Source organism: Glandiceps talaboti, chromosome 7 (genome assembly GCF_964340395.1).
Source record: "Glandiceps talaboti chromosome 7, keGlaTala1.1, whole genome shotgun sequence".
Classification (NCBI taxonomy): Eukaryota; Metazoa; Hemichordata; class Enteropneusta; family Spengelidae; genus Glandiceps; species Glandiceps talaboti.
Genome location: NC_135555.1, coordinates 4,368,272 through 4,394,564, shown reverse-complemented (window position 1 = coordinate 4,394,564; position 26,293 = coordinate 4,368,272). Strand labels below are relative to the sequence as shown.

At 35.3% G+C, this 26,293-nt stretch overlaps 2 protein-coding genes across 3 annotated transcripts; one reads left to right on the top strand and one right to left on the bottom strand.

The window, feature by feature from the left end:
• Positions 1–95: 95 nt before the first annotated feature.
• LOC144437528 (uncharacterized) lies at positions 96–18,488 on the top strand. Of its 2 annotated transcripts, XM_078126471.1 has the most exons (16): positions 96–301; positions 937–1,276; positions 2,517–2,682; positions 3,919–4,037; positions 4,801–4,992; positions 5,263–5,412; positions 5,833–5,911; positions 6,429–6,631; positions 7,170–7,275; positions 7,848–8,046; positions 9,565–9,687; positions 11,745–11,792; positions 12,593–13,083; positions 13,325–13,382; positions 13,713–13,791; positions 14,762–18,488. In XM_078126471.1, exons 2-16 carry the CDS (start codon positions 1,119–1,121, stop codon positions 14,961–14,963), a joined length of 2,373 nt encoding a protein of 790 aa, XP_077982597.1. In that variant the 5' UTR covers positions 96–301; positions 937–1,118; the 3' UTR covers positions 14,964–18,488. The 2 variants fall into 2 exon arrangements, with proteins under 2 accessions (XP_077982597.1, XP_077982599.1); XM_078126473.1 differs by lacking the exon at positions 9,565–9,687.
• A 1,840-nt stretch (positions 18,489–20,328) lies between these two features.
• On the bottom strand, positions 20,329–26,060 carry LOC144437408 (ATPase WRNIP1-like). The gene is made up of 7 exons (XM_078126337.1): positions 25,407–26,060; positions 24,700–24,900; positions 24,080–24,315; positions 23,486–23,763; positions 22,834–22,989; positions 21,474–21,553; positions 20,329–20,574 (listed from the first exon to the last, which is right to left on the bottom strand). Exons 1-7 carry the CDS (start codon positions 26,058–26,060, stop codon positions 20,329–20,331), a joined length of 1,851 nt encoding a protein of 616 aa, XP_077982463.1.
• Between the last annotated feature and the right edge of the window lie 233 nt (positions 26,061–26,293).

The window sequence follows — 26,293 nt, the reverse complement described above, 5'->3', positions numbered from 1 at the left end:
CCTCGTTTTCATAACAACGATTAAAACTTGTTTGCGCATGCCTTGTTCTAACAGTGTACATGTTCCCATGGTGCATCGCGTATTCGAGCTCACTGAGGTAGTTCCCCAAGAAATTTACGCTGCCGGGTTGTTTTCGGATCTACAGGTCCATCTTCTCTAAGTGTACTTGTGAAGGAAAACCTGCCAGATAAAGTTGATTACTTGTTGATATTGCCGTAGTCAGCCAAGGGCAGAAAACCAACGAAGTCGAAGGGAGACCCCAGCGTCAAGATGGCCGTGACACATACTGATTGATTGTAACGTAAGTACACACTAATGAAAACACTTGTTGTTCCTATTTCGATAGCTGATACCGAATTAATTATGCCAAAGTAATTCCATTATATATTTCTGTGTTGCTTGTATTACAAAGATATGAATCAAGGCATTTTATATGTTGTTCGGAGAACACAATCGTGAAATTTTACTGAAATAATTTGTTGTTATGGCTCTAGGACATTATCATGTTCTATCGCCTGCATTTACAACCACTCCTGAGCAACTGTAGACCAGTCACGTCACGAGTGACCATTTATGGTCGACAGTACAAATCACGATTATGTTAGGGAGCCTAGCTCTATTTATTTCCTTAGCCCCAACTCCATAGCTGTGTGTGAAATATGGATATTTGGTACAATGAGTCCACTGGAAATATTGCATACACATCATGCATTCATGGGGTAGAACTTGTACAAAATGTACACCTCCATGCATACATACATTTATCAAAAATCGGGTATGTTAATAGCACAAGTTATAAATTTCTCCACAAAATGGTCCGTGTTTGTGGTGTCAGGGTAAGAATGTAATGTTACTTATATAGATTAAGCTAAGTGAGACATGTAATAAACTTGTTTACAAAAATATAAATTAATTATTACAAGTTTCTCATATCAGTTTCAGATATCTTCAATGGCCACAACACCAAGCACCTGAACGTCAAGAGAGCCTTGTCATAAAATTCAAACATTCAGCTATCGTGACACTGAAATCAATATTGCCAAAATTTGCCCCACAAAAAATATTGAATCATTTCAAGAATTTTGTGAGACCAGACGCAAAAACATTCAATAGACAAAATGCCACCTTCTCGGGGAGTAAAGAAACCTAAGGATGACAAGAGTGATCACAGAGTATTGGCAAACAGATACCGAGTTGAGAAGAAACTGGGTAGTGGTAATTTTGGAACAGCATTTCTAGTGTTTGATCTGAAAGCAAAGAAAGGAGATGAGGACAAGTAAGTAACTGTTGTCTTGATTCTCCACAGTCATCAGCTTGTTCCATTTTAACTCTCTTTGCTTACAGCTTACACAAGTCTCAGTGCTTGGACATTGAATTATATGAGTGATGTTTTCACTGCAATCCGCAAATGTTGTAGGTTGCTCCATTTTTTGTTGGCCAGGTTTGGTCTTTTCCAAGCACTTTAATTTCAATTTGTTTTTCCTACAACTAACATATACCTGTATATATACATTGTATTGTGATTATAAGTACATAAGTATATTCTATATACATGTATACTGTTTTTGCCAGAACTGACTGATTTGTCATCAATTTGATGTTGAAACAACCACATAATATGATACATAAGTTTTACACACAAGCATCTGAAGGACTGCAGTTGCTTGGTAGAATGTAGGCTTCTCATAGAATAGACTACTCTGCCTCAAACTAGCAAATAGCATGAGATAGCCATTAGGACATGTTTGTCATCACCTGTGAGGTCAGTTTCATCTGGTATAATTGTTCCTGTGTGGACGTCACATCACACTGCTGTCATATAAGGTATTCAGCTGTCAATAAATAAGATGATTTGCGTCCTGACCCATTCATCTACAGTATACACAGAAGTAATTTGATTGCAGCAGTGTAGTGCTAGAAATACCAATATCAGGTCAAAGGGTCACTGAATCACAGGTGATAACACACATACTACTAACCATGACCTTTTGTGTAGTATTTCATCATGGAAAGGGTGTCATCTGCCTTGTATTCCATAATACTCACTGACTTGAGACATGACTAGTTCAAATCAATAATATCATGCTCTATTAAGTTACACTACTACTACTGAATACAAAGAGGTCTTTTATTTTCAAATACCAACTTTCACTTGAAACCTTGTAGTTGGTCTATTTCTGATGAGAATATAGATGTAATTAAAAGTAAACATGTCTTTCACTTCTCCCAAGGTTGCAAACCTGGATAGTAATTAAATTCAAGTGGCACTTACTCTGTACCATACAACACATACTATACAGTGGTCACAAGATGGCTAATGATGTATATTTGAGCTTCTGTGTTAAACCCTTACCGTATTGTCTGGCATGATGCAGTTTACTTCCTTTGCATGATATAGTGTTTTTCGATATGTTGCCTCTCTTATATTGCATTGTACGAGTAACAAATCACATTATCAACATTTCTGAATGCAAGGAATTAAATTCTGTTTGTTTGTTTGTTTGCTTCAATTTCAGTAAAGTACTTAAAGAAATATCTGTTGGTGAGCTTGCCCCTGATGAAACTGTTGATGCCGTCCATGAAGCCAAGTTGTTGTCCAGACTAAATCATCCAGGAATTGTTAAATTTCATGACAGTTTTCTAGATACTGAATACTTTTGTCTGATAACAGAATACTGTGAGGTGAGTCAATATTTACTTTGTTCTATTTAACAGCTTTCAATTGCAGGGTGGTTAGAGTGTAGGAAATAAAGCTATTTTATAATTTTAAAATTTTATGTCAATGTGGTGATTTGATTTGTAGAAAATGATATATTCAAACCATGCTGCGATTCATTGATATTGAGTTCAAAGGTCATTTATTATTATGAATCCCAATAGTGTCAACATTAGTATATTCCTACTATCCAAACTGTATAGCCTGACACTGAGAGTAGGGCAATACTTATAGTGATTTATGCCAGTCATCAATTCATTGCTCTTAAACAAAAAATTATTAACTCTAGCGTCCACCCAACACTGCTGCTACAGACTTATTTTCATACTGGTTACTGATAGGTCAATTGTAGACTGCCACTGACCTATCAGTAAGAAAATAAGTCTAAACGTCAACACAGGAAAATATTTAGGTATGATAATGGTACTTTGAGATTTATAGGGACATTCTTGTGTAAAGAAAATAATAGTAATAATAATATTTTTATTGCAATCCAGGCCTCAGGCCCATATGCAAATGGTTACAAAACCATAAATAAAATATACAATAATAGTCTACAGATCGTTGCTTCATACATTATATGAGAAACAAAATATCAAATTTACAAAACTTTGAAAACCTATTTACATAGAGTACCTAGGACATCATCAGATGATGAGGGTAATAAAAAAGCTGAAATTTGTGAAGGTTTGGTTGGTCATACATTTCATATGACATATGGCTGACATTGTAAGCAGGGCATGTGAGCAGAAAGTGATAATCGTCTTCAACGGTATTGTTTCAGAGACCCTACTGAGTAAATATTGACAAGGCTATATTCATCTAGATTATTACACACCTTGGTTACATAGAAAAGAGATAGGAAATTTTATTTATTAATGTAAGGTTTAAACATGCACATAATCATTCTAACTACCCCACTGACAATGTTTTAACCAAGCACACAAATTTATATCACTACAGTGTATTAAAAGAAGTGTGCATCTTTTCTGTCAGTGTCATTGAATAGACTGCAAGTTCAACAATCTCTATGAAAATGATTGAATTTCATATTTGTTTTCATGTGATGAAATTACATGTAGGAGCATTGAACAATAACTGTTTAAGCTGGCGTTTTAGATTGATTAATTTTAAGGCCAATATATTCTCTGATACGTGTCATCAAAACCTTACTTAATACAGTAATAATAATTGCCTTACAGGGTGGAGATTTAGATGAGAAAATAACCAAAGCAAAGAAGTCTGGCAAGTCAATTGAACAGAATCAAGTGATGGACTGGTTTGTACAACTGACATTAGCTGTGGACTACATGCATGGACGGTAAGTTTTCATCTGCTGAGAAATCCTTACATGACCCTGAAAGATAAACATGATATGTGGTATATCTAAAAAAGGACAAACTTTTAACAAGAAAAATAGGAGAAAATCACTAGTGGCAACATGCATAATTTCAACCTGGCCATTTCACTACAGCTGCTGCAGTTACATGCATTTCTGAAAATATGTTTACTTTTGTGACATTTTGCCAAGCCCTTTAATCAAAACAGCTGCCATGAGAAGTAGCGATAGGTTTATCACGTAGATAACTAAAATGTCATGTTCATTGCCTATACATCATTACATATTGGATTTATCACAAAAATAATATGATAAGAACCCCCTATTATTATAGTCTTGTTTATGAGACACATCTGTAGTACTGTGAGCAGTTGCATTGTCTTGTAGTAACATCATTGGTCTGCACTTTGGGGGTTGTTAATTATTAAAAGGTGAAAGGTGATGAATCCCTCTGCTTAGCGTCCTCAGTGGCAACCTTCAGTCACTTTTAAAGTAAGCAGAAAGCCTGAGGAGTCTGGCAGCTAGACTAGCTGTTGCAGAGCTGTAGTCATCAACAAACCACACCAAATCAGGAGAGAGAAGAGTGCATCAAAATTGAAATGAAAATTTTGCATTGGATTTCATTCAACTTTCAAATGACTGAATGATGATAAACTCTAAAAGATATAATTTGTTTCAGTTCGAACGAAAAGATGAGATAAATCACTTATTGATTTTGTATGCATTTGAATGTTTTAAATCCTAGGCGTGTACTCCATAGAGATTTGAAAACCAGAAATATCTTCTTAAAGAACAACATGTGCAAGATTGGTGACTTTGGAATCTCTAGAGTACTGATGGGTACAACAGATATGGCTAGTACATTTACAGGAACACCTTACTATATGAGTCCTGAGGTACTCAAACATGAAGGTTATAACTCCAAATCTGATGTCTGGTAAGTCATTTAACAAAAAAGTCTCAGGTTTCAATATCTGTTTCACCATCTCAAATTTCGAAAAGCAAGTTTTCAAAGCATAGCAGCCGACTGTTTTACATCCATGCCTTGTTTGACTCCTACATGACAGAAACCTTGTCAGTAGAAAGAGGGATACTTCAAACAAAACCTAGTTGCAATGCAGTGCAGAAATGTCCGTGTACTGTGTGCCTTTACTACATGCCTTTGAAGGACAGTCATTAACATCTGTTATCTGTTTTTATTTGTCAGGTCTATAGCATGTATTTTATATGAACTGTGTGCCTTAGAACATGCCTTTGAAGGACAATCATTAATGGGTGTCATGTATAAAATTGTAGAAGGAAAGTTACCAAAGGTACCAGACAAATATACTAAGAATATCCAGGATGTTCTAGAGAAGTAAGTCAAACGTTACATATTATTCAAAACATTGGCATAGCTAATAATTCAGTCAAACTGTTGACTTGTTTTACTGTCATATACATTGTATCGTATCATGTCCATCACTTGTTCAGCAAGAATAGCTGTGGAAACTATACATGTGGGTATGAAAGATGGGGTTTATCTCTTAGCTATTGTCATCAACATACCACAACATTGCAAAACAGAAAAGGAAAAACACTCCACAACTGGCAATGAAAACTTGATGACAGAATTGAAAAAAAACAATAAAATACACACTGCAAAATGAATGAGAAAAGACACACATCAAAACTGATGACAAGTTCATGTCTAAGAATTATTTTTGCCCTGAGAGGAGGTATCAAGTATACCGGAAACACTGATAATTACATCATGTTTCGATTTCACTTTATTCAGAGTTTTAACCAAAGATCCAGCTAACAGACCATCGGCAGCAGAAATTTTGAAGATTCCATTTGTTAGTAGGCATATGGAGGTAATTATCATGCATAGATTTTTACAACTGTAAAATAAATACATATTTACAATTACCTGTTTGTCAAATATACAGTACAATATTTATCCTGTATTGTCAAATACACAGTACAATATTTATCCCATACAGGACTTTAGAGTATAGGCAAGCCTGCTACTGCTATCTCCCATGACAGGTCTTGACAGAACATGTCATGTTTAGTAAGTGAAAGTGAGCTTTAAGAATTACAACTTTACAAACAAAGTGAAAGATGTGAGCAGATGAGCCTACATCAATATAGTGAAAGATGTTGATTTGAGTTTGTATTCAAATTGATGAATACATCCATGGACATTCAAACAAAAATGTTATTGATGCATTGAACCACAATATTACTTGTCCATTGTCTGAAGAAATGTTTTACTTTGGCACTCAGAAAATCATAATTATTTTAGATGACATGGTGATACATGATTGACTCCAACAGATCAGTTGACCTGTTGCCTTATTGTGTAAACTTGGACTTTTTTATACACAGAAAATGAAGAATAGAATGACAGAGAACCAAGAACAAAGACATGAGCCAGAGACACATGAACAACGACAAGAAATGTTTGCGTTTGTCAGAGAAAAGACACATTTACAAGAACTTAAGGAAGAGTCATTGAAGAAAATGACTCCAAGGGAAAGGATGAGACTGAGAAAAATGAGAGAAGCTGATGAAAAGGCCAAGGAGTTGACGTAAGTAAAATTGTAGTTTCTTTTTCTAGATTTCTGTTCTCCCTGTGGAAAAAATAGATGTTGATAACTGGAACTTGAAGTCATCATTGTAATATCATTATGTTTAATACACTCATACTTATTTGTCAAACTGATTTATTTGTGGTTGACCCTTGCCAGTACCAATTTCTGGTAACAATGTGATTTATCGCTATTATCAGCAGTAAAGGAGTACACAAATGAAATGAATCTTTGACTCGTTTCCCATCTCAGTGACCTTTTGCAGGGAATTTGAATTGAATTATAAAATTTGTTGCTGTTGTTGGCATTTTAAGCTCTGTTTCTAGGCTACAACATCTATTTATAAGGTTACTTCAAACCTTGAAAATACATTCTAAGTATATTATTATGTCTTGAAATTACTCATCTCAACTTTTTTAATCACTTGAGTCGTTTATTCAAAGTCTCTACTGGACACTAGTGATTGTGAATGGGTTTGAGTATCAAACAAAGAGTGTCATCAGTGTACATTATTATTGTGTAACGTTTTGTTTTATAGACTTCATACAAGGGCCAACTTGGCGGAAAACATTCAAAGAAAAGCAGTACTACAGGGAACCAAAGGATCATATAATAGACCTGCCTGGCAAGGAGGACGAGGAGAGGTTAGTTTGAAAAAAGTAACATTATCATATTCCTCACAGACACGAGTAAAATGAATTACATGTACATAGATTCTAACATTGTCCAACATATTCTTGTAAGTAGACCTGTCTGCAATTAATTGGTATACTAAATTTCACTGTTGCCATGGATTTGTTGACAGTGTTTGTTATTTTTCAAAGCACAGTGTTGTGTTCTATTTTGAAATAAAATATAAGACATTACAAATTTGGTCATATACTGACATAAACTTACAGACATCCATAGAAAGTATATACATTATAAATATAAGTAAGCCTGTAAGAGTAACAATCTACAATTAAAGATCTGTTTCAGACAAGGCTTTTGCATCTTCAAAAACCTTATTATGGATTGAATGATGCTCTGCCCATTTAGTTTGTCCTCTAAAATGCACAGCTACAACTTCCCTAAGTACACATTGATGATTTCAAAAGATGCATTATATGACAATACAAAATATTCTTATTTGAGCAATGGAATGAGAAAACAGCCCTCTCTGAAATATGCCAAGAGGACACTTTTCTAATTTGATTGTTTGTTTGTAAATGTGTAGGGCAATCCATTTGACCATACTATGGAGGGTACAGTTGTCTACATGCCAGAAGGTACTTATCAGGAATATTATGACGATGAACCTCCTGATGATGATGAAGACTACTCTGGTACAATGCTATATGAACGAGAAGATCTTGGAACAGTATATCAACAGGACCCAGGATTTGAAGCAACTTTAGCAGCTACATTACAACCTGGTATGTTTACACTATGAAATATGTATTATTTTGGATTTTATTTTTGTTACTCTGCCAAAGTAAATCCAAATAAAATGACACTGTAATGAGATCTGTCAAGCAGTACTTACAAATCAGTGAAGAAAAGTCCAAGAAAAGTAGTGAACTGCTGATCCTTGAAAATATTCAATCCTTTGAAACTGGAGTTGATAATAATACATTACAACCAAATGTGTATATGTCCCCTCTAGAGGTATGTATGCCCCCCCCCCCCCCCCCGTTGTTTGTTTAGTGCTTACTCCAAAAGTTATGATGACTGAGGAAATCTGTAAAATAAACAGTATTTGTATCATAACACCTTGTTTGAGATTCATTTTATATTCACCAAAAAGGATGACAGAACTTAGACTGGTTTGGTTCCCCCTCCCCCTCGTCCAAAAAAATGATGTAAACAGGAATCTGTAAAAGAATTTATTAAAATATAAAACTGAAATTGAGTTAACATAGTAAGTATAGTTGTAATTAATGACTACCAATCCATGTCATCTTGATTGACTGGTGATGAAGACTCAGCTGTGCAGCTCAATAGTTACAAATAAAGTCAAACTTTGTACTGCACAAAATCCTAGCTTTCAAAGTTAGATTTTAGGTGTTCTTAATTCTCTGAGTAACATGGATTAGTTATAACTTTACTGTGTCCCTTTTAAAACTCCATTCTATTATTATTACTTTACAGGAAAACAAATATCTGATTAATGTGATAGCAGAGGATGTACATTCTTGACTAATATTTGATATATGTGTTGTATGATAGTGTGTGGGCTATATTATAGTCCACCCATTCTGACACTGTAGACTGAATTCAGTTGTTACCAGGAATGTTGATAGTGTTCTATACAAAAGAGACATGTTGATTCATGTTTTTAAGTCTACTATCACATTCTCTGATGAGTGTAGTAAAGCAATTACTGATGTTTGTGCTTATTTACAGGTTTTTGCAAAGAGGGATATTCTTTGTCCTTCAGCTCTGTATTTCTTGTTTTCACCCTTCAAAGAATTTCAATATTTTCTACAGGAAATTCTCATGTCACTTCCAAGTCATACTTGCCCTCTAGTTTTGCTCTGGCTTGATCAACTGTCACATTAAAAAAAATGTTTTTTGAGTAACTTGTACAATTTGAAATTATATTTCTTATAGAGGAAAAAGTTCCAGGAATAGACAGATAAGACATTGTGATAGTAATTTATCTTTCTCTCACTAAATTGCCACTGTATGAAGTTAAATAACATATGCACTCTTGACACCATTCAACATTTAGCGTAATTTTGGAGATGAAAACAGTCAATGAAAAAAGACAGAAATTTGAAACAAAAGTGCACTTTTTCCAGCATATAAGTTTCTCAATATTTTGACATTTTTGTGTCTATATTTATGTTTATCAAATTATTGTCTGTAGACGTCTCTCAGTGGTTTGTGTTCACTTTTGCTTTCTTCTTTGCACTGATTTCAGTTTTCATGCTTTTCTGTATGCACTATAGGACAACCCAATTTTTCTGGCACTTACATCATCTCTTCTGATGACAAATCTAGAAAGGCCAATACACACCCTGGTCTCTCAAACAGAGCTAATGGTGAAGATACTAGACCAGGAGATTATAGTGGTAAGGTAGACAGTATGTAGGTGATATATTGGGTGTCATGGGTTTTTATCAGCATCTTTGGTTTAATACATCATGGCCATGCTGTCACTTTCACCACTGTCAGTGTTTAATATACTATATGGTCAATTTGTACTTGGTATGAAGAACCATCATGTCTGTGAATATATTGGGTCAATTTCTGTCAAGCCTGCCAAGTGTTTCACCATGTACAACCCCATGTCCCTTTCATTATGTTGGTTAAGGTATCATATCAATAATGGTAGGGATTGTAATAACGTGCTCATTTGTACCAAGTGTCTAGTATATGTTTGCAAGGAGAATGCTGTGCAATTCCGTCTATGTCCCATGTCTCACTTTAACGGGGTACACAACACATGTCTGTCACTTTTTCCATAGTAGCTGCAATGCAATATGGTCATTTGGTTGGATAATTTAGTGTGTTTGATGCTTATCGACAGAAATACCACGTGATCATTTAAAAATCTCAATTAATAACTAATTGTTTGTGATGTCACGCAGTATAATCATTTGTCACTTTGTCATGTCTGGATGTTTGATGAAGGTACCATCATACATTGTAAATATACTATGTGGTCATATTGTGTGAAACTTATCACCAAGATTAACATATGCTATAATGTCATTGCACTTAACATGTTATGTATGGATGTTTGGTTGAGCAGTCTGGGATGCTTACTTGCACAGACCCCATAGGGTCTATGTCATGCCAGGTCTAGGTAACTCTTGGATAGAATGTGGACTAACTGGGCAGAACTTGACAGTTATATACAGCAACATGTCTGTAGAATCATGTGGTTTGTCTTTTGTGTGGACCAATTCCCACCACACACCAAAAATATAATTTGAAAAAAATAAATGTTTGGTTGAGGAAATATGCCATAGTTAAAACTCTACAGCAATATAGTTGGACATTTCATTATAGTTAATAATTACAGACCTCATGGTGAAAGAACTTTCTACCTCAAAATCATTCAGTGTCAATCAACAGTGTTTACCATACCACATGGTCATTTGACTAATATTGCTATTTGTTGTAGTATAAAGCAATACTTACCATACTCATCACTATTCTGTCCTGTACATTGGAGATTCAGTTGTCAGATGTGACATAATCAACATATCAAGACACATTCTTTACATTGAATAACACATTACTAAAAACACTACATGCTGTGAATGGCTGTGAAACATCATAGTTTTTATAAAACAAATTTCAGGCAAGCTGAGAGACTAATTGAATTAAGAATGAAATGATCACCTATCATATTAGCCTCAGTGTCTGAGAAAGACATGAAACACGCAAATTAACACTTATAACTACAAATATACCAGTAACCTGTTGCCATCCCCAAATATTTCATCTGTCAAAAATACCTTCATACTTTGTGTTATATCATTAGTTTCATCAAGTTTGCATACATTGTATTCACTTATACAGTCAAAGCTAGGTTCTCCTATACTTCACACTTCTCGGTATCTTTAATATTAAGTATGTTGTGTCTGTGTGTGTTACTATGCTCACAAGACAATGAAACTCCAAATCAATATAATTTTCAGTCGTAAATAACTGGACATGTTTTTAACCAAATGTACAATTTAACAAAAAAAATTACTTCACTTCAGTTCTCGACTATTATTAACAAAACATGTCTGAAAATTGCTTCACATGGTTACACTAAGACTGTCTCAGACTGTCTCAGAACACACATTTACATTGTTTCAAACCATGCATGTTTGTTTTAATCTATGAAATTAACCAATGCATGTTTAAAGATTTCATTTCAGAGTTGTTTTTTTTTACATGTAAAGTTTAAACATTTTTTTTATTAACCTGCATGGTGATTATTATTGGTGATGTAAGGTGAACTCACAAATTTACATTCCAAATCTGCTCATAATACAGATACTAACATATTTGCTTTTTTTCTCAATAGCATTTAAATGGAACATGCATGGCCATGATTGGTGTGTTAGCAGTTGTGAAAGGCAATCTCTGACTCGCTAGTAATTGATATGTTGTATTTCTTCCTTTATAGGTACATCTTATGCAGCATATGATGATAGACCTATCAGGCCTGCTACAGGTAAGTTTCTCTCTGGCTTAGTTAGAATGACACTATTGAATCACGATTAATTTTGTGGGTTAATATTTTATGTCAAAAGTACTGCATGTTGGATATATGACAAAATTCACAATATATCTTGCTAATTTTATACAGTGGGTATGTTTGAAATTCCTAAATTGGGTACTGCTACTGTTAATCACATTGCCAAAATGGTGGTGTATCAAAGGGGTATACAAGACATCATCATCACCAAAATGGTGGTGTATCAAAGGGGGTATACAAGACATCATCCAGATCTTGACTTGATTCATGCATATGTTACATGTGCTAGGTATGTTCTGTAGACATACCATACTTTAGACAATAATTGTTATACCTACACAACGTGCGTGTGCTGCTATCAGCATATGGTCACACACGCATCACACCACAAAACACACACACACACACACAACACACACACACAAAGATATATATATGCATACACACATACATAACCCCTCTTCCCCAACACGTGTATAAATACACAAACACACAACTATGCATTCACATGTACTATTCACAATTATTCTTATATATATACCATATATTTAAAGATAGGAATGTTGTAGGACAGTCAGTTGTGATTTGGTATTTAGATCAATTTCCAATTTATATTAAGTGCTGGAACTGACAACACACATATTATAGTTGGGTTAATGCAATTGTCATTATATGAATGTTGCTTTGAATACTATGTATTACAGTAATATAAACCTTAATATATTAGAAATTGATGCAAAGAATGGCAACTAACTTATTTCTCTTTTTGAATTCAGCACCATTTGGATTAGGTACCGGTACTTATGATGACCGTCCAATCACACCAATGACAAAACCAATCAACTGGGATGATCCCAACATTGAGAATGCAGTCCCACCAGGTGTAAAGGGGATGAAATCCAGAAACCAACCACCACAACAACAACAACAACCTCATCAACAAAAAGAGCAAAAGAAAATCACCAATCAAAAAACAAAATCACAACAACCAGCTGTGAAAAAACAACCAACAAAACAGACAGCAGCTAAACAGAGTACACCAGCAAAGCAGGCAACACCAGCTAAACAAAGTACACCAGCTAAACAAAGTACACCAGCTAAAAAACCACCATCAGTTCAAAAACCACCATCAGTTCAACAACCAGAACAAGGTCAAGGAGATGTACATATTCCTGAAGAAATACTTCGAGAAATCCCAGAAGATGCAGATGCAGCAGAAACATTTTATTCCCAACACGAAGACTTTGAGTCAGGATCAGATGGGGAAGTAAGTCATACATTATACATCCACAAGATTAATTAAGAAATAAAGAATATTACCAGAAATAAAACTATACAAATCTATTCTACTTGTCCAACTTAGAATCCAAAGGGAGAAGTATCTCACTTTGATTTATCAAGCCAGTATAATTTCTCTGAATGTTTCGATGTAGATTTACATATTATAATGTGTAATGTTTGTAACATTTGTCCCGATCTTTTAATCCTTACGTTTCTCATTTCCACAGGATGATGTGTATGCATTAATTGGTGCCATGGAACAAGCGCTAGACCATACTAGTCCAGGTGTGTGACAGATGAATATTCAAATTCTGGTTTACAATGCTGTAGAGAGTGTCAAATGACCTGTAGTTTTATTTATATAATGTGTCTCATTGCATGTACCATAGTATGAGATCTATAGAGTCAGGTCTTAAAGTTGTCCTGCATATGCCTGTTAATATCCATTCTGTTCGTACACAAGAATGGGTTAGCAAATAGAAGGAGACCCTACATGACCTGTCTTGGATATAAGAAACAGTGACAAGCAAGAGGGCTAGACCAAGATGTACACTTAAAGCCTAGGGTGTCAAAGATTTATGTAAACTGATACTATTTGTCTTTCTCTTCATACAGCACAAGACACTTTTGCAGATAATTCTGTTGGTATCTTCTCACCAACAGTAAGACTCACCAAAATCAAGAATCTTAGAGCGTATCCTTTGAACATTAAATTTATATTATTTTCAATAATTTCAATTATATCAACATGTACTATTTTCCCAAAGATTCCATAGGAGTTTTTATCATCATTTGCTTTGAATTGCAGAAACAAACATAATACAAGTAATGAAGTAGCTTCCAAATTGGGATGCTGAACTTCAGTGATTAAAAGCTGTGAAAGACCGGAGAACACTGGGCCCAGTAGAAATGTTGAGTACCCTTGTGGCTCAAACAAAGTGAAGGATACAAGCTACATTAGAGCATAGACTCTACATGTGTAGGGTCTATGATTAGAGTTAGGGATGTTAAAGTAGCCACCATGACAAGACTGAGAACACTGGGTTCAATATATATGTTGTGTACCCTAGTCTGTTTTGTGACCCAAAGAAATAGTGACAAGTAGCATAAGGGATTGGGAATGTTAGTATGCACCGTGGCAAATGTCAAGATTCAAGAACCCAATATATATGTTATATATTAGTAACCTAATAATAATAATGTTGGGTTCTTATATAGCGCTTTCCCACACCGTGCTCAAAGCGCTTTACAATTATTACCCCTGGCTCGGATCAGAACGGCACAACGGCCCTTTAGTCTTCCTCAACTCCCCGGGGAGCATACAATCCATTGCAGCCATTTCAGCGCATAGGATTAAAGCCTTCACATTGCAACCTACATCCTACCAGGTCCCCAATTATACAGCTGGGTTGACTAAGGCACAGTCGTGGTTCAAATCTTGCCCAAGGACTTTAGCCACTCAGAAACAAACAGCAGGCAGCGACAGGGCTCGAACCTACAACCTGTAGATTCCAAGCCAGTCACGCTAACCATTCACCCATCATGACTCCAGTAAATTTTTGAAGAAGACAAGTAGTATTGGCATTAAGATAGACTTATGTTGCAATTCTAACTATGAGTTAAAATATTTGAATATCCTAAATTGTCCTTAATTCATTTATCAGTGAAGGTGAGAGGAAGATTGGTAAGAAATCCTTCAAACAAGCATACGATTACTTGAAGCAGGCCAGATTTGGAGATGGTGCAGGTGACCAATCAGTTGATGAGGGAAAACTCATGGCTGGTTTGAAGAAGTTTGTGAAAAACCCAAGTGATTGCTTTTTAATTGACCAGTTATTGTTTTTAGAGTACCAAGCTAATATGTGATGCTAGTTATGTGTCATTTCAGTCTAGCTTTTATTCTGACTTCAAACTTGACATGGTTCAGTGATTTCACATGTTTTCTCTCCAATTATACAACTAAAGTTGTCTTACACTGAGGAGTGCAATTATACATTGTCGTATAATAATTTATTGTTGAAATGGCAGCATAGTTATATTGGTATGGGGTTTCTAAATGGATTGTGGGAATCATGACAGTGAACAAAGTTTTTAAAAAAAGTCGGATATTAAAATTTATGTGAATGGACATTTTAAATTTCATTTCAGTAGTGACTAAACTTGTAATAGACCTTCCTAATAAATGCTGCCCCCCAGTGGCTACCTTTGTGATAGACCTTAATAAATGCTGTCCTTAGTGGTTACATATATATACCTTTCATACATCTATTAAATGAATGCTGCCATCTAGTTGCCACCTTAGTAATAGACATTCTCAATAAGTGCTGCCCTCAAGTGGTGCAGTAGTATTATACCTGTGAATCACTGTACCATGTGACGTTTGCAATACTAGTAGTAATCAACTTTGTCAAATTTCCACTTTTAGGAGCATCACAAGAATGTATGCAAAATTTAGCTATCCCATTTTAAATGACACGAATCCCTCCAAGAGTAGTACTTTAGTCTTCCCTCCAAATTTGAATATTTAAGTTCATTTTTCCTCTAATTATACGTCCTTTAGGTATTCCATGTAAACATTCTGCCGTACAATACTATGCAAATTTTTATTATTCAGTTGTAGATTTCATTATACATGTATATGGTGCGGACATCTGGTATGTTTACCAGTACAGTATATTTCAGGAATATAGGTATTATTTTCATCATCATTACTGTTTTGATTTTTGTAGAATTAAATTGTGTGGTTTAGTTTAGTAACACTGCAATATTAGGCACTGATAAATTAATACATGAACTACAGAGTTTATGTCAATAGCACTGCAATTATACTTTCTCGGAGACAACATATTATGGTACATACCCGAGTTTTCGGAATACATTATTCAGAAATCTTTCAAGCTATATCACTGGTGAATTATAATACATCAGTACATATCACAGTGCAGTATTTTATCCCAGTTTGCAGGTCTTTGACTGTTATTGAACATAATTACAGGTACATGTACCATATAATACCAAACATAGTATTTGATTATTCAAATATCAAATTTGTGTCATATTTCAGAAATATTTCCACGCAATTCAAACTTTTTCTGATGCCATTTCGAGCAAAATAGTAGTCTGCTGTTTTACATGGGGGCAATGAAATATGGTAGTCAGGGACAACCTTAGTGTTGTGGTTATTATATAGTGGTACTTACGTTGGCATATACTTAAATTGGCTTGGCAGTTTCAAACTTGTAAATTGTTGAATCTGTATGTATAGTATGGTACTTGGACCACAAGATACATTGTGTTGCTCTGCAGTGAAAGGTATTAGCCAATGTCTGAGGGCACCCTCACAAAATGTACCATACAGTCTACAGACTAACTAGGACATATTCCATGCAGTTGAGATTTTATTCAGGTTAGTTGTAACTTGTGTATGATTTTGGTGAAGAGTGAATTTTAACAATTTCAAGTGTGTAAATCCTATTCTTTCAAGCTTGGGATACTTTCTCGTCTTCCTGGTATGGTTTCGCAAAGATTAAACACACCTAAACCCAAACCAATAGTTATAAGAAACAGCAGTCCTAAAAGATATGTTTTGGCATAACAAACTTGAGCTTTACTTTTTCAGAACATTTCATGTTTAGTTCAATCCATTCTAATATTGTTTTCAAAGTACAGTTTATATGCAATGTACATAATTGGGGGATCATTGGTTCTTGTGGCTAGCATATAGGGTACATCAATAGAATGAAGAAAGCTTATATGTGTAAATGTTCAGTCTGTATTCATAGATTTTACTTCATTCTACACCAGGAACTACTAATAGCTTACCAAAGCTTTTGTTGTTTAGTTGTGTATGGTTTTGGTGAAGGGAAAAAAATCATAGGCCCAGCTGTATATCTTCGGAGGTCTCCAGGCACCTTTTTACATTGTAAGGGCCATCCAGTACATTGATTTGACTCAGACATTGTGAAAATTCTGTATTGTGAACCGGACTGGTTTAGGAGAGATTCATATATGGACTTTACAACCCTCAATGTACCATGATGAGATTTTACAACTTCCAAAAATTTGGGATAATTGTCTGAAGTCACATATGTGTCATGACTTCAGGAAACATTGACGAAGCCAGGACAGATATCTGGTGAAAGTTTTGGTAAGCAGATTGTATTTCTTGGGTAGACAAGTTATTATTTTTTGATAGTTAGATACTTTCAACGTATCTGCATCTTAATATTCATTTATACCTTCTCAGTGAAATTCCAGCCAAAAATTAGAATGTTTTCAAGGCATATATTGACAAGACGCAGACAAATGTGTAATATTACTTGGTTTACGGTACTGTTCAGTGTAACAAGGGTCCAGTTTACCAAAGTTTCAGTATACCATATAGCCCGTAACATACAACACAAGTACAGTCTATGCTTCGCTTTACTATTATATGGCATTTGTTATACTGCAGACATAGACTGTAAGATACGCCGTGTCATTCCATCCTCAAACAGAATTCGTTTTAACCAGATAGGTTTCCATGTAAGATTGTCTGCTTACATCAGAATAGGGAACTTGCAATCCAGACTGAGCATGCTCAGATGCAAAGGACTATGGGATTACATGAGGTTATCGTAATACCTAGTCTGGCGCTACCGATAAAATAAACCTCCCACAATGGTCAGGGTAACTGTGAATTGATTATTTGTGGTTACAAACAATGTATCAACATTGTTTATAATGCTAATTGATGAGTATAATTATTATCACATTTCCCATGATGCAACATTCAACATGGCGGGTTTGCAAGTTCCCTATTCTGTCATATTGTCAGAATATCTGAGTACAACCTACAAGTATATTTCAAGTAATCATTAAGTATCAAAGTTCACTCCATTTTATGTGTTATGCCAAAGTTTAAACAAGTTGAGTTGTATGTATCCCGTATTCATTGATGTTATGTACATGTTTCACTGTTTAATAGAAGGTACTGCTTTAGTAAAAAAAAAATCGGTACATGTTTTTCCTTTTCATAGCAAGACCTTATTAATATTTGTGTATCTGAATGTAAATACATATTTAATACAGTCCATAATTACTAATCAAAATATTTTGGGCTTTCTGCTTAATGCAAAATCTACTTGTGATAATTTTATTTTTTTGAAAAAAAATGTAGTCAAGTAATCGTATTGGAAATAATATATTTTAAAAACACAGAGATTTGTGCTTGACAGTTGTGTAATACGTTGATTAAGCCTTTCTTGCGACATTTCTAAGATTGCAACCCGTCCATAGCTAGCATAGAACTAGAAACACAACCTGATTTACAATATGATGAAAGCGATTGATTTCATGAAAGAACTGAACCTCAGTCAGTGATGTTGATTTATTTGTTGGATCTTAATTATATGAGAGTGTTGTTATCAATAAATAAGTCATCTGTATATACATAAATCTAATATGTAGTCATTTTATCTTTCTTCCCCAGAAATGATGTGTAATAATGTTGGCACTAATGTATTGATTCTTGACCATTGATCAATAAGGATTTGTTTTATTATTTTACTATGCATGAGAATACATTCTGTTTCAACTGAAGAAATATCTTGAAAACTACTCAAACCCCAAAAGTGAGAAGCTTTATTCAAGTAACTCCACTCTATTGAAACTAAATCCTGTTCCTTCAGGATGATACCATATGGAACATAGATGACAGCAGAGTTTCAATTTGTCAATTATTTCAGTATGTGAATCCTAAGTTTTGAGTACAAAATATAGTGTATCTGTATCAGCTAAAACTCCTTGTAGATATCACAGCTGGAGGAGGTCTCATAGCTTGGGTGGGATATGCACTGAAAACCTAGTAGTAATGTTTAGCCTTGAAAGCATCATTCTTAGTTGGCTTTCAGGTCAAGATTTTTATGAATTTGATTCCCTAAAAAATTTTGTGTGCAACCTTATATTTCTATATATTTTAAAAGCTGTGATTTGCAACAAATGGTTTTATCCAAGTGTGGTAAAACAGTCGTCTCAGATGTAATTAGTCTGTCACTTCAAGATTACTCAAATGACATACAAGGAATTCTATCATGTTACTAGTAGTCACCAAAAGTCCCTACATATTTACCTGACTTTTTGCACTCACTCGCTCACTCACTCACTCACTAGCCCACCCACTCACTCACTCACTCACTCACCCACCCACCCACCCACTCACTCACTCACTCGGGTTATCATTTCACAAAAAATAGAGCACAGTCGTGTTTTTACAAAAAAAAATATTTTATTCAAAATAATGAAAAAAGTCCAGAGATTTGAGCAAGTTTACTTCCAAGTGAAATATGCAAAGTAATGCTCACTGGATCCAAGTAACATATTGTATTCCATTATACAGTGAGTTGTCTCTATTCATGTACCCATTAATAGTACAATAATACATTGAGAGTTGTTAGTAATTGAGTGGCTAGGTGATGTACCTCTTGCCACTGTAACCAGGTATCAAACTTGTCCTTATAACTAACTAAAAATCAATTATTCCAAAACTACCATGTAGATTGGACTGAAATTTAATGGGGATGCATCTGATCTGGGCATGTGTAGATGAAATTGTATTCACAACATGATGATTCCATCTGATTAGCCGTATGCAAATCAGGTCTTAAAATGCCAATTTTGGTCAAAAACTTGAATGGGGTTGAAATTTGGTGTGGATATCTCTGGAAATGTGCAGTTATTGTTGAAAACATTATGACACAATTGGCCCTAGCAACCATGACCATGCCCTTAGCAACAGTGAAATGATGCATATTACAAAGATAGCAGGGATGGGTAAGTGAATACATATTCAAAATATGAATGCAAATATGCCTAGCAACAAGACCACATCCATAGCAACAGTTAAATGATGGTTTATATTGCAAAGATGAAAATTGGGAAGGGCAGGCAATTTAAGATTCCAAAAATATTCAAATATGCCTAGCAACAAGACCATGCCCATAGCAACAGCTAAATACAGTTGCGCTCTAATGCCATTAGCACTGTGTTATTTTCTGTGGGTACTTCAATTTTCTATCTGCATTATCATAATAGACACTGGTGTCATGAAGCTGGGTCTGAGTCATTGGACTTCTTTAAAAATAAGAATCTCATTACCAGTATGCAAATGAGCACATCCCTATGCTACACAAATTAGCACATCCCTATGCTATGCAAATTAGCATATCACTATGCAAATCCATCGTCAAATAGTTCAACTGAAGAAATCTACATCCTCCATACCTTCCGGCATATACACTAATTGTTTCCTGGGGTTATATCCCTTTCCATAACCTAAATTTTTCATAAGTCTAGTTGGAGCATTTCGTAAATGTAACGGTACACTTGGTAAAGGTCCTTCATGGTCTTGAATGGATGATTTAGCTTTCTCCAGAGCTCTGTACACTTCTTGAGACTTGGGTGCCCTGGCTAAGTACACAGCACACTGTGCAAGGAATACCTGTCAGCAGAAATCATATCACTGGAATATCATATTATGCAATCTCAAATTCTGTTTTGATTGTATTGTGCAATATTTATACATTATAATCCTGTACCTTTTACTCTGCAGAACTCAAGACAAGGGACATGATACTACGGTGTATGTAAATAACAAATCATTTGACAAATTTCATCTATACAAAACACAAAATAGAAGATTTCGTAGCTGACCATAATGTACTTCGAAACTATTTTAAGAAATGGCCATTTACATAAATGTAGACTCGTCCTTCTTATGGTATGATTTTACCTTCCAAGGACGAGTATAACATTTTGAAATATAAATAAATAAATAATTAAATAAATAAAAAGAGACAATGATAGCCACCTTTATGCCATAAATATTTCTAAGCTGACTGATGAAAAAACTGGTAGAAGTTAATCATATCCACAAGTGAAATTAAGGAACAGATTGTTATGTAAGCCAATTTGACATGCCATCAATGAATGTAATTTCTTGTTGTAGCACCAAAACGTGATGTTCCCCTATCCCTTACTATGTGGTGATTTATAAGACAGTCCATTGTTTATCATTTTGACCTACAACCAAGAATGCTGTCTATGGTTAGTGGGCACATATTCAGGAATAATGGATAAAATATTGGCTACTACATAGGTTTTTAGTGTCAAATTTCTGTGTCAAGTTGATATGCCAAGTATTAAAGTGTTCAAATGGTACCACAAATGTGAGTTGTGGATAAATTCTGCATTCTGTATTTGAAGTCTACCACTTGTGTGTATTTGGTACATGGGTTCTTATGTATGGCTATAGCCTATATGTATGGGGTATGTTGATATTTATTTGTGGAGGTATCATGTAAATACTTGGTGAAAGAATTGTTGAAATGACACACTTACATCACATTCTGGCATACCAACACAATGACATGCCTGGTAAGCAGACACTGCAATACTTAAAGCTTGTGGGTCACCTAAACCTGAAACAAAGTTGAGAATAGGGGTATCACCTTCACTTGTGGAGATTTCAAGTCATAGTATGTATCATCACCTCTTTCAACTACCTTCCCTTTACAATGCAATGTAATATATTTAGGATAGCCTGTGAGAATTGTAACATATTGAGAATAGGGGTATCACCTTCACTTGTGAAGATTTCAAGTCATAGTACGTATTGCTCTTTCAACTACCTTCCCTTTACAATGCAATGTAATATATTTAGGATAGCCTGTGAGAATTGTAACATATTGAGAATAGGGGTATCACCTTCACTTGTGAAGATTTCAAGTCATAGTACGTATTGTCACCTCTTTCAACTACCTCCCCTTTACAATGCAATGTAATATATTTAGGATAGCCTGTGAGAATTGTAACATATTCAGAATAGGGATATCACCTTCACTTGTGAAGATTTCAAGTCATAGTACGTATCATCACCTCTTTTAACTACCTCCCCTTTACAATGCAATGTAATATATTTGGCATGGCCTGTGAGAATTGTCACAAATTGTGGATAGCTGTCTCCTGGGTAAACAACATGTAAAAACAGGTTGTTTTCTTGATTATGAATGTTATTTTTTCAATTAATTAATTGATTAATCAATTTTGATTAATTAATTAATTAATTAAAATCAAAACCCTCTCTACACTGCAAAGGAATGACAGTAATTATCAAGTATTATGAAGACAATTGACAGAGTGAACCACTGAAGCCATTGACAATGGCCAATATATAAATTAGAACTGGTGAGTCAACTATCAGTATTTTGTGAATTTTCACATGTACACACATATCAGATAATCATATCTTCTACTCGAGGTCTTGATTTGGAGCTATTTCTTGTCCGAATATACGACTATCATAAAATAGCTGTATCTGCCCATACCAAGATCTTCACTAGTTGTTCTAATGTTCTAACAAGTTGTCTAGCTGTGTTACAATTGATCCCCCCCCCAAATGCTGTTTCATCAGTGTCTACCCTTACTAATATCAATATCATTACTAACTGGACTAACAAGTTGGCTAGCAATATGAAGTGAATCTTCACCCCCCCACCCCCCATTCTGGTCATACAGTACAATGCTGCATGATACAGTATCTACCTATCATTGCCATACCAATATCATTACTAGCTGTTCTAACAAGTCATCTAGCTTATAATATACAATAGATCTTCACCCCTACCCCCCTCTCCCCCCCCCCCATCACCATTCTGATCACCCACTACCTAGCTGCATGATAGCATCTTAGTACACTTACCAATATCTTCACTAGCCGTTCTAACAAGTCGTCTAGCAATATACAATGGATCTTCACCCCCAGCTATCATTCTGGTCACCCAGTACAATGCTGCATTAGGATCTGAGCCTCGGATTGACTTCTGCATTGCTGATATACAATTGTAGTGTTCTTCACCTATATGTACAAAATAAACAAAAATTCAAAATGCAATTTTTATTAAATGAACAAAGTCATTACTCAGACCTGAAACTAATGCCTGCATTTCTACAGGACATAAAGAATCACATTATTAAAATCAGCCATAATCATAGCTTTATGCCTTTTAGAGAGCCATTATTAGATTGGCACCAGTCCAGTGGGAGATTTTTTCTTCAAATGTTGAGTTTGTTAGTCATTTTCAGCTTTGTCAAGAAAAATTTCTCAAATAAAGACTGAAAAGCCTGGATACTTGATTTCTAAGCAATAAGTCTGATTTAAGAATTAAGGAAATAAAACATGAAAATTTGGTTTACCAATATATATTCAAACTAACCAATTCTGACCAGTCAATAACTTTGTGTGAAAATCTTTGTGAACGTCAATCCTAACAAACAGCCTCTGTATCCTTTGACCTTACCTATCTTGTTTTGTAATATGAGCTAGCAACTCTATCTGACCTTTGACCTCTTACCTGCTCTGTCATAGAGTATGTATGACCTTTGCAGTCCTTCTTTTATATGATCAACTTCAATAATGACCTGAGAACCACCATCAGTTTCATCAGTGGAGTCACTATTTTCTGCCAAATCAGAATTGTTTTTACACTGTTCATCTTTCTCCTTGGACCTTCTGTGAGAGGCTTGTTGCGATTGGATAGCAATCTGTAAGCTGTTGAGAGCAGACCTAGCATCTCCATCACAAAGGTGTGCCAGTGTGGTGACTGCATACTTCTCAATGTAAAACTCTGACCTTGAAAGGAAAGTTACAAAATAAAGAAGCAGACTATGATGATAAATGTATGAATGAAATAATATACATGTCATTACATTTCTATATCATTAACACTGAATTCATCTTCCTTAGTGCCTACATCCACCATGGCAGAAAAATGTCAACTCAACATGACAACAGTGACTAGATTATTAGACTCGTTGTCAAGCTAGGGAGTTATATGGGTTACGTTTTCCCTTAGGTGGGGGGGGGGGGGGAAAGAGTGTAGTTGAACCCCTTAACTTACTTCACACAGTACATTTACTGTTCTTCACTTTGCTCTCAACATACTAACCTATTTTCTGGATCAATACAATCATTGGTAGGCCTTTCTCCTTCATTTAGTATCTCTCCCTTTAGATTTTGGACTGCTCTCTCAAGAATTCCCTCTACACTTTCCACTGATAGTTTCTCCAAGACAACAACTCTACATCTACTGAGCAGTGCACCGTTGACTTGGAAGGATGGATTCTCTGTAGTTGCTCCTATCAACGTAATTGTTCCACTCTCAACATGAGGTAGGAAGGTATCCTGGAATAAATGGGTAGCATAACAATTACTACATGACATTGAGATATTTTTTGCCAAAAACTTATCAAAAAATAGTCACTTGTTAGTTCTCTCATAGATCTGATCCTATATACAAAAATAGTTTGTTTCACAAAGAGTTATGGAAGCACACTGTAGAAGGCCAGAACAGTTATGTGCCTGGGTCAAATCATAGTTTAGTATTTTGAATATTGCTTGGAAAGTTCTATACAGAATTCAAGAAAATAACTATCAAAAAAGTCTTAATTTAAACCAACTGAGTCTGTTATTGGTCTAAACAGCTGAAAAGTAGCTGGTTGACGGCTATAAATGAACCCCTATGAAGATAACATTTCATTAAACCCAGCAAGTCAATATTTACTTCACCTGTTGTAACTTGTTAAATCGATGTATTTCATCAATGAAAAGTATAGTTTTCCGTTTGAACATAGTTTGTTCATTCTTGGCCACTTTGATGGTCTCTTTGATCTCTGCAATATTACTAGTGGTAGCAGACAGTTGAACAAATCGGATCACATTGTTACTCTTCTGTTTGGCATTGCTAGCAATGATCCTTGCAAGGGTTGTCTATAAAAAAATATGTGGAGAAAAGGTGCAAAAAGCGTAAAAAGTTTTGTTATTGTACGTACAATAACAAACATTTTACACATTGTTTGATGTTTTGCAGTTTACTGAGTTGTGAACATGGACTTGGTATATGTCTTTTCACATTATTTTTTCAAGTAGAAAAACATAGTGAAGCTGTTTTATCAAATAAAAATCCAAAATAAATACCCAATTTTCATCCATATGGCCACTTTAAATTGTACTGTGTGTGTTACACTAGTTAGTTTTATCTTGGAGTAATTATACTGATATAATCAGTATAATTACTCCAAGGTTTTATTAATATTTTAATGTATAAATTCATTTTAAAATAATCTGCAATTGTAATATTGTCGCAATTCAGCCAGTAGGCTGCTAGGTACAATATAAATAATCCATAAATAATTTTTAAAAAAATGGATTGTTTTTTTTTTTTTTTTTTGCTTATAAGTATCTTGCATTGTCTATATATTTTTTTACTTCCTTACCTTGCCACAACCCGGTGGACCCCATAATATCATCGACGGCACTTCATTCGCCAGCAACAGTGTTCTCAACATTGTATTTATCCCTACTGCTTTTTCTTGGCCAATATATTCCTTCAACGACGATGGTCTCATTCGTTCAGCCAGGGGAGCAAATGATACTCTTCCATCACGATTTTGGAGATTTGGTGATGAAATGGTGTTTGAAGTTTCATTTTCTTTAGAAACAGTAACAGCACCTCGGTTACTGCCGAAAAAGGGATGAGTACGGTGTCCACTTCCGTGGTGTGACACTTTTGATGTTGCTGCTGCTTCGTCAGTGCGCATCGTCGCTTTATTTTTGGGACTGGCCAGCGATCCCCATGCGGTGGTCTTCTTACCTGCGGATGGGCTTGATCCAAATTTTACTGCTGAATTGGATGAGGATGTCTTCGCTCTCTCTGGTTTTGATTGACTTTGTGTCACGTCTGTTTTGAGTCGTTTTGGTGCACGTTCACGATCGGTCACAACGGAAGATTGGTCAGGAGCTCCTTCTTCTTCTTTTTGAGTCCTTTCAGAGTTCTCTAAACACTGTTCAACGTGTGAATTTATAACTGATGTAACATACTCTTGACCACAGACGGGACATTCAACTTTCTGTCTCTTTCGTTCAGCCATTTTTGTGAGATTCACGCCTAGCCTGTCATAAGCTATCGTGTCGCTATCACAGTATCAGCTGGCGGCTTTATTTTTCGCGGCAAAAGTGGGCGGGGTCACCCTGGTCAAGAGGTCAGTCGGGGTCATTTCCTGATTTTCGACTGTAGTTTTTACATGACGACGTGAAGCAATAATACATGCTGCGAGTGAGGGCGGGCTCCTGACACCGGGGTGGTACTAGTTACTCTGATAAA

Bases quoted from the DNA above. Each gene is read 5' to 3' on its own strand.
- LOC144437408 (XM_078126337.1), bottom strand. From the start codon at position 26,060: ATGGCTGAACGAAAGAGACAGAAAGTTGAATGTCCCGTCTGTGGTCAA. The intron at 24,316-24,699 runs GTGAAGTAAATA...CATTTATTCCAG, and splicing joins GATTTAACAAGTTACAACAG to GATACCTTCCTACCTCATGT. The intron at 20,575-21,473 runs GTAAGTGTGTCA...TTCTGCTGACAG, and splicing joins TTGGTATGCCAGAATGTGAT to GTATTCCTTGCACAGTGTGC.
- LOC144437528 (XM_078126471.1), top strand. From the start codon at position 1,119: ATGCCACCTTCTCGGGGAGTAAAGAAACCTAAGGATGACAAGAGTGAT. The intron at 5,912-6,428 runs GTAATTATCATG...TTTTATACACAG, and splicing joins TTGTTAGTAGGCATATGGAG to AAAATGAAGAATAGAATGAC. The intron at 13,792-14,761 runs GTATCCTTTGAA...TTCATTTATCAG, and splicing joins AAAATCAAGAATCTTAGAGC to TGAAGGTGAGAGGAAGATTG.